We start from the raw sequence: 8,720 nt of genomic DNA, 5'->3' as shown, positions 1-8,720 counted from the left end.
GCCCTTGCCTGGCCTGCTCCCAGCTTCCCCAGCCCATAGCTGCTTTGCATTGCAAGGCCTAACCCCATTACAGGGGATAGCAACACTTGTTGTGCGGCTGTTTTTGGGGGGCTACCAATACTAAGCGCACAGGAGGCCCAGCCCTATGATACCTTAAAGTGAATGGGAAGCCTCTGCCGCCACGCAGCGTTAATTGATGCCAGCCCCACGCTTACACAGAGTGGGAGCAAAACTCATCCCCGGTGCAATCCCCAGGGCCAAGCACTCGCGTGCCAGGCAGTTGCCACGGGAAATGCACGCGCGTGTATGCCTAAGCTAGACATATTTTTGTGCCTCCCATCCTCCTGTCCGCCTCCGGCCACGAAGAAGTCTCTTGAAGCCCAAAAGACGAGGAAGGATGCCCAGCATTTTAGGTCATCGCCCAACAGGCAGGGAACGGGCACGTCATCAGGCCCGAAAGTTGAATCGCTTTCCCGAAACGTAACGTTCGATATTTCATTAGGACCTGCTGCCATCTGTTAAACAGCATCAGGGAGAATTGGGCGACACTTTAAATGAAGCTGTGAGAAGATGCATTTATTTTCGATGTAGCCAAGCAGCTGTTTGATGATGAATTCATGAACTATGAGGATTTGAAAAAAATAAATAAACCCCCACTAATAATACAATTTTAGCAAAAACAATGCAGCGGCAGTTCATCGCTGGCGACGGAGCTCGTGTGGGAACTGGGAGAGAACGACCGGAATTTAAAAACAATAATGATAACGAGAGCAAAGCCACAGCGCCACAGGACGAGCGACGCTGCCATGGTGATGACTCTGTGCATAAAGTGCAGGTACCCGGAGACAAAGGTTATCGCACGGCGGTGGGGGTGCCAAGCCGTCCACGGCGGCCGTGTCTCTGCTGGTCCTTCCAGGGTGTCTGCCTGGAGGTCTTTAGCAGGGGCGGAGGTGGTCAAGTCTCTGTGCCGCGACAGCTGGGGCGAAGGTCTGGGCTCAGCCGCCTGTGGGGTCATGGTCACGCAGGCTGGAGGTCAGACATGGGGCTTGACACATCATTAAGTGACGTGACTGTGGCCACCTAGAGAGTCAGTGGCAGAGCAAAGATCTGACCGCCCCCGCCCCCCCACCAGGCTGCCCTAATGCCACATCATCCTTCCCCTGATGTTTGGCTTAGGAGAGAATGGGTTGATTCCTGGGCCTCTCAAAGGGAGCAGTCGAAAAGCCCGGAGGGAAGCTGCCGGCACAGAGATCCCGGGTGTTGCCACTCGCGTTTTGGGATCCCGAAACAAGCCGTTGGGAAGCAGTGAAATCTTCGCCCTGGCAGAGTTACAGCCACGAAGCTCCTGAGAGCTCGAAGTGCCCCGGTCCTGTCTGTCCGCTCTGGGTCACTCGGCCTTGGCCACCGCCGCCTCCCGGGCTCTCTCTGCTTCCTCCTTCCACCTGGCCTTCCTCTCCTGGTTCTTCCTCACCAGCGTGGCATCCTTTTTGGCAGCCTGGGAAAACACAAGGTGAAAGGCCACCTGCGCCAGAGCGTTTCCCCGGCCAAGGGCACCCCCTTCTGCCTCTCTCTGCTCCTCTTGGTGCCCTTTGGATATTGCCCGGGGAAAGACGCGAGTGGAAATGCATCCCCGGGCCTCACTGGAGCCTCCAGCCAAGGGCAGACGGCGGGGGGTCGGTGCTGAGCCCCCAAGCAAAGCCCCTGCCAAGCTGGTTTTGGCTGGCTCCAGCACCATCATCCCACCATTGCTCAGGTCGTTCCCTGGGGGGTCTAGGGCTGGCTGAGAAGGGGCCAAATGAAGCAGCAAAGGAAAAGAAAAGGGCCAACTGGATCCCACCCAAGCCTGACCCAATCAGTCCCGGTCAAGGGGAGTCAACCGGTTTTCCCCTTTGAAACAGGCCATCACGGAGCTAGAGACAAAACCGCAGGTGCTAGCGGCACCGCGATGGGCTACGGCCAAGTCAATCCAAAGGGAAACCGTGCAGCGAGGCCTGGCCGTGCAAGCGTCCCTAAGCATCAAGCGACAAGAAACTTGCAACACAGCAAGTGAGGTCAGGAGCCGCCGTCCCTGAATGCAGCGTGACCCCTGCGTGCTCAAAACCGTCTCAGCAGCGCATGGAGGAGGACACGAGCGTGCCCGCCCCGGGTGCTGGGTGTGATCAACTGCCTCGCCCAGGAAGGGAGAGGAACACTTACAAGTTTGCCAGAGATGGCCAGGGCCAAGCAGAACAGCAGCATCAGTGCCATCAGGACGTACGACGCCCTTATCCTCACTGTGTCCTGGGATGCTTTGATGGCCTCAGACCTGCAGCAGAGCAGAGTCGTGCAACGGCATGAGCTGGAGCAATGATTTCGGCAGGGGCAGGGAGCTGGACTGTTCTCAGTGGGGGCAGATGACAGAGTAAGGAGCAATGGGCTCACATTGCAGAAAGGAAAGTTGAAGTTGGATATTAGGAAAGACTCTCTCACTAAAACCCTGGAACAGGTTACCCAGGGTGTGGTGTCTACACATGCTGATTTAGGTGCATTAGCCATTTTTAAGGCAGATGAAGGGTGCAGGTCTTCACGTGCACACCCTTAATGCACCTTAAAATGGCAATTTTAGGCTATTTGTGCCTAAATTTGAGACCTGGTCTCAAATTTAGGCATGAATAGCTAAAGTGCCTTAACGCACATGCAGACAAGCATTAACACTGTATATGTCGATTGACTTGGGACTAACTTGAGTTCCAAGTCGGTCTGCACACCATGTTAATGCGCCTTAGCACATGCATGTGTAGATGCACACCTAAATCACCTTAATGCACATTAGGCAAATGCAGCATTAAGTTTAGGCACACCGTATAGACATGCCCCCAGAGAAGTGGTGCAGTCTCCATCCTTGGAGGTTTTGAAGACCTGGGTAGACAAAGCCTTGGCTGGGATGATGCAGTTGGGGCTGGTCCTGCTTGCAGCAGGGGTTGGACTGGATGTGACCTCCTGAGCTCTCTTCAACCCATATTTTCTATGATTTTATGATGCCATGAATACAAGAGGGTGGCTCAAGCCCTGCCTGGACTTTTCCAAGGGCAGGTACCAAATCCTTCTGTTTTCTCTTAAATGGTCTGCTTATTGAGAGGCAATGTCCTATAGCCTGTGTATAACCAAGTGTGGCTGGAAGACAGCCCGCACGAGCTCTGGGCTTCCATCTGCACTGAGTGCCGGCAGGGTTTCCCACGCAAGGACAGACCGTGGGGTCCCGACATGGCCTTCCCGCAGCATTCGTGGGCAAAGCTCCTGCGGGGTGAGCCCACGGGCCCCTTCTCCCCCCCTGCTTCGCACCCGGGGATGTGACAAACCCTTGAACATGCCAGGCAGGGCCATTAAGAGGGGCCAGGTACCTGCCTCCTTGCTACAGCCCCCCAGGCTCTGCTGGGGACCCTTCCTCTCATTAAAATTGCTGGAAAGCCTCAAGGAAAATCCCTGGTCCTGGCACCTCTCCTCCATGGGCTTCCCTGCTAATTGAGGTGTCCTTCACACACTGGCAGCTCTTCCCATTCACTTTCCTGCTAAACCCACAGACAGCTCCTAATTTTGGCCATTTCAAGGAGCCCAGACGCAGGGGTTGCAGAAGGAGTAGGTTTTTTGGAGATGTCCTCACAGCACCGAATGTCCCCAGCCCGGCCGAGCCAGGCCTGCGCGGCTCTGCAAATAGCTGCGGGCGCTTGCATGGTAATCGTTTTGCTGCAACCAGCACTTCACAAGTCACCTTAATACACGATATTGTATCAAGTCCTGGCTTTAATGCCTTCTGTACGGGGAAGGCGTTCATTAGAGACCCCGTGTTTAATTAACCCTGACATGTTAAAAGTCAGGAAGTATTAAAGTCTCTAAAGACGGTGACTTGATCCTTGGGGAATTAAGCTTGAACAAGGGAAATGAAACCACGTGAACTTGCATGATGGAAACACCCTTCAGAGGACTTTGCTCCCAATTTTCTGTTAAATTTCCTGTGACCTTTTTAAGAGCGAATTCAGAAGAACCAGTTAACTATGGGAAACCCAAACTGGACAGTGGTCAGCAGCCCGATGCCTTGCAAACTCAGAAGACTTTTGTTTCACAAAACGCTTTTCAGCTTCTGCAATTCTTCCTTTCAAAAGCAACCGAATCCAATGTACTCTCCGGAGCTGGCAATAAATAAATAAATAAATAAATAGCTAAAGTTTCCAAATCTGGATCTGGATTATTTTTGGACGTGGTGAACGGCGGCGTACCCACACATTTCGTTCACTGTCACACAGTCCGGTGGGAGCATTCGAACAAGGGCATGCACCATTCGGATGCGTTTTTGCAGCTGATGGGGAGAGGAAAGTTTAAAGCTGAGCTTTTTTGGATACATCAGGTACGGAGATTTTTAACGTCACCAGAAAACAGGCCTACTTACGACACGAACTCTGGGATGTCCTCCTCTTTCTCAAACCGCCCTGCCCATATCAGTGCCTTTTTCTCGAGTCCTGTAGGCTGCTGTTCGTTTCTCAAGGCGTTGCGACCTTGGGGGATGCAACGAGAGAGCCGTGAGCCGAGCTGCGCTAGCGCAAGGAGGGGGGAAAGCATCGTCCCGAAAGCTCGGAGTGGCATTTCTTATTCTCCAGGAAACTCACCCTCATCTGCAAGCCTGCTTGCTAATAAATAAGGTCCACGGGCATGAGACATTAACCCCACGTGGCATCTGTGTGCACAGCACAGCGGGTCTACACCCCCAGGTCTGCCAAACCACTGCCAAAGTGGAGGGGGGGCATAGGCAGCGCAGACAGATGTTACAGAAAATGCTCTGTCCTGAAACGACTTCATCTGAGCCCTCACGCAACGAGGAGTCTGCTTGGCATCCGGTCGGCCGTTCTTGAAGCTGTCTGCAGCTGTGCACTTGTGTTTGGTCACAGCTGTAAACTGCTTTCTGTGGCCAGATCGGGCAATAATGGTCACTTCTGCCTGCGCTCCCGGAGAGAGGCTGCCACCAGGACGGCCACGCGGTATGCACGAGGTGGGGCTGTCCCTCCGCTCCCGCTCGGGGCTCAGGGGCCCAAACGCAGCCCAAGTCGTTCCCCTCGTTGCCTTGCCTGTTGCTTTCCCTGGCTCGGCGGCAGCCTCCGTTAGAGCAATTTGCAACCCTTTGATCTGGCAGAACCGGGACAAGCTCAGATGTGCCAGGCACAGACGGTCTCCCCTACCCGGCGCAGCTGCTGCCTCAGTTTCCCCGCTTTGCTGGTGTTATTCCTGTTTCTGAGCAGCAAGGCCTCCCGTCTACGTGCCCTGCTCGGCTGCAAGGCCCTGATCCTGCTAGCTCAGTCTTGCCCTGGATGGAGCCGAAGGGAAAGGGGTCGTTTTTTGTCAGCCCTCTTCCCCGTCCTCGCACAGCGAAGCGTGGACGACAACGCGCCCACCCACCTGGAGCAGCGGTCTGGAGGGGAGCGCCCTTCCCATCCTTTGCAATGTCACAAAATGCTCTTCTTGCCTGGGGTGCCCTCGGCGCCTCCTTGATGCACGGAGAGCCCCGGACCGTGCTCGTCCTCCGCAGGCCGGCGATGAGAGCCTTGCCGCCCAAAGCCCTTCCCAGCATGGTGTGCACAGCGCTGTACCACCCACGCGCCAGCCTCTGCCCTGCTTCAGCGACCAGGCACCATGGACCCAATGTTCCTGCAGGAAACGCGTGTGATCCTCCGAGGGTATTTACACAGCCGTGCTGCTTCACCTTATCATCTCGTGGCCGCGTGCTCGCACCACCCTCGGCTTTCCTGAGTCACGGTGACTCGTTAAGTCTCTTCCCCGGGTCTGCCCGGAGACACACCTCTGCATAACGAGGGCAACGGCCAAACTGCAATTGCCTGCGTCCACTGAGATGGGCTGCGGGTCGGGGTCTGCAACATCACGGAGCTGCCAGCGTTGCAAAGGTGCAATGTTTCTCTGAGTCTGCCCCGAGCCCCCATGAAGCGAGCAATACCCCGAAAAGCAGCACATCAAATCCACCGACCAAGAGCGGCAATCGAGGTAGCAGCAAAAAAAACTTCTCCCCCTGCAAAAAAGGAGTTAAAACACAACCAGGCCAGTCTGCAGGAGCCATTCGCAACCGTCCGCAGCTGACCACACGTTACATGAAAAAGTAATCGAGTTAAACCAGCTTCCCCTAAAAGCACAGGGGTATTCTGCGTTGCTGGCATCGGTTGGGGGAGAAAGCCTGTCGTGATGTATTCCTGGTACCGAACCCGGGTGGCAGTCACGCTGCTCAGCGCTGCCCAGGTACAATAACCGAAGCAAATGATTAACCAGGCAGGGCTGCAGCGCAGATTTATCCCAGCCGAAGCTTTCCCGGGGCACTCTTGAAGGGAAGCAACGAGGCAGCGGGTTATTTTTGCCTCCTGATTTATGTGCTTTGCATCTCGTGATGCACCCCAAAGTTCAGACCTCCTCTAGCACGTCTGCGCCCTGCGGCCCTGGCTCCCGTTATCCCCGGCGAGATGGATATGTCAAGAGTCACCCAGCAAACAGGGGTCTGTGAGATAGACCCTTGGCTGGACTCAGGACAGGCATCAGAACCAAACTGTTCTGCAAGAATCTGCATTTTCCAGCTGAAAAAGTGTTCCCCGGGAAATGCTGTAGGCAGCTCTCGCCTGATCGCCGACTGACCCATGAATTACAACTTGGAAACAAGTCTATTCGTTGCATCTGAGGGTAGATGCCCGCAGCCTCCATCCTCGCTTGCTGGCTTGGCAGGGCTAAGGGGACGAAAATATAATATACTCATTTATGCCAAAGTCAAAGAGCCGGAGTGTAAAGACGCTGGGTGCAGAAGGGCAGCTGGTCTCACGAGGAAGAGTTTCCATTTGAGATAATCGCATTTCAGAGCAGAGCAGCACTTTTAAGATTGGAAGTCAGCAAAGCAGGAAAAGCCTGCGAGGACTAAAATTAATTTTGCTAAAACATTGCTTTATGTACTATTTGGCAGCAAGTGGAAGGGTCAGTTTGATGTGGCTCTAACCTGGAAAGGATTTGTTTGGTCTCTTCCGAAATCAAACTCCACGACGCCGGAAAAGTCCCGCCGATGTCCATCCTACCGGCTCTTAAATCATACAGGATTAAGTTATACTATTAAGTTATACACACAAAATGCAACACAAACGGTATCGTTCTCCCGACTTGATGTTTTCCCTCCTGGATTTTGCATGATGTTAACGGCTCAGGAAATGAAAATGCAAAATGCATTTCCTATCTGGAGCATTGGGTTATTTACTCTGTTGATACTTAGGAGGCTCTAAAGCTGATTTACATCCAGGAAGAAAATCCTCATTCAAAAGGGAAGAGACTTTTGCCAAAGGGAAAATGTTAAGAACCATTTAATGCTATCAAACGTCACGTTGCCGAAGACAATCAAAGCTGTATTGGGCAGGGGCGGGGGGACGGGCGGAGGGTGATAGGACGCAGATTGCGATGTTGGCAAGGATGCTCTTTAAGGAGCAGGGTGATGAAAGATGAGAGGCAGATGGAATAAGCTGAATCACTTGAGCTATTCATCTCTTGGCCCCGAGGAAAAATCCTCTGCTGTTCATAGAGATGTTTTATGTTTCGGAGAACATGGGATTATTGATACCGAGGACAAAAAAACTTGTGGTGATGACGACTTTGTTTTTCCTCCGCTATGGAAGCCGCACAATGCACCCAGACATAACACAATGTGTTTATCTTAATTTGCTTGTAATTCAGCAAAGCAAATTAGATCCATTTCCAGATTAGGAACCTACACAGAAAATAAATGGCAGTTCCAGCTTCCAGCTGCAACCTCCGCTGCAAGCTAGACCTGCAAAGACGCGGCGACGAGTGAAGGAGGCACCGCGGGAACCTGGTGCGGTGGTTGGGGAGCTCCGCGCAGGGGCCGCGATTGGTGGGGAAGGGGCCAGGCTAGAGGTTTATAGGTAGGTCGTGGCTTCAGAAAGACGCGGCGACGAGTGAAAGAGGCACCGCGGGAACCTGGTGCGGTGGTTGGGGAGCTCCACGCAGGGGCCGCGATTGGTGGGGAAGGGGCCAGGCTAGAGGTAGGTCATGGCTTCAGGGACATTTCGGGACTCATTTAGCCTGCCCTCCTGTACAGGAGGCTGGAGACGATGGGCCGTGACGTCCTACCAAACCGATGCTGCTGTAATGGTCTATTAGGGCGCCCCAATATCCAGGGCAGCCGTATAGGCAGACGGCAGCGTTGCAGGCCCCGGCAGAAGAGACCGAGCGAGCAAGGCCCTGTGGCCGCAGGGGATCGACTAGCGAGCGGTGGCCAGGTGCTCTCAGCAGACGAGTGACATCCAGGATGCAGAGGAAGGCCAGTCACCCCCTGGGTCCCTGCCAGCCCAGCGCGGCCCGGCTATCGGCAGGGCCCTGAGCATGCAAACGAGACACCCACAAGACTGAGTGTCTCTGCATCCCTCTGTGCGCTCGCTCTGCCCTCGCCTGTGCTTCCTTCAGCCCCACGCCGAGATGTTTTGGGAAAGAGGGTCCTTCATGTCCCAAGCTGGAGACCCACGGACTGCGGGACCCTCCCGGGTCGGGGGCAGCTGAACGGGGCTCATTGCAGACCGAGGCGCCTCTATTCTGCCGGCCTCCCCCTTGCAGTCGTCTCAGCCCATGCGGGGATCCGGCCCTGAGGGCCTTACCCCGCGGGCACAACGTCCTTCCTCAGGCAATGCTGCCGCAAAACCCAT

General features: G+C 54.5%; 1 protein-coding gene across 1 annotated transcript; it reads right to left on the bottom strand.

The window, feature by feature from the left end:
- Window positions 1–564: 564 nt before the first annotated feature.
- Window positions 565–5,935, bottom strand: LOC102384285 (protein FAM162B-like). Its single transcript, XM_006024442.3, has 4 exons — window positions 5,425–5,935; window positions 4,424–4,529; window positions 2,197–2,305; window positions 565–1,495 (listed from the first exon to the last, which is right to left on the bottom strand). Exons 1-4 carry the CDS (start codon window positions 5,594–5,596, stop codon window positions 1,388–1,390), a joined length of 495 nt encoding a protein of 164 aa, XP_006024504.1. The 5' UTR covers window positions 5,597–5,935; the 3' UTR covers window positions 565–1,387.
- Window positions 5,936–8,720: the final 2,785 nt, after the last annotated feature.

This window comes from Alligator sinensis, unplaced genomic scaffold (genome assembly GCF_000455745.1).
Source record: "Alligator sinensis unplaced genomic scaffold, ASM45574v1 scaffold1059_1, whole genome shotgun sequence".
Lineage (NCBI taxonomy): Eukaryota > Metazoa > Chordata > Crocodylia > Alligatoridae > Alligator > Alligator sinensis.
Note: the sequence above shows the minus strand (reverse complement) of the source record. Positions and strands in the feature narration are given on the sequence as shown.

What these genes read in the sequence shown, in the direction of transcription:
- LOC102384285 (XM_006024442.3), bottom strand. Translation starts at nt 5,596, where the DNA reads ATGCTGGGAAGGGCTTTGGGCGGCAAGGCTCTCATCGCCGGCCTGCGG. An exon ending in GACATCCCAGAGTTCGTGTC is followed by an intron (nt 2,306 to 4,423) that starts GTAAGTAGGCCT and finishes GCTCTGCTGCAG; the next exon opens with GTCTGAGGCCATCAAAGCAT. An exon ending in TGGCCATCTCTGGCAAACTT is followed by an intron (nt 1,496 to 2,196) that starts GTAAGTGTTCCT and finishes GTGTTTTCCCAG; the next exon opens with GCTGCCAAAAAGGATGCCAC.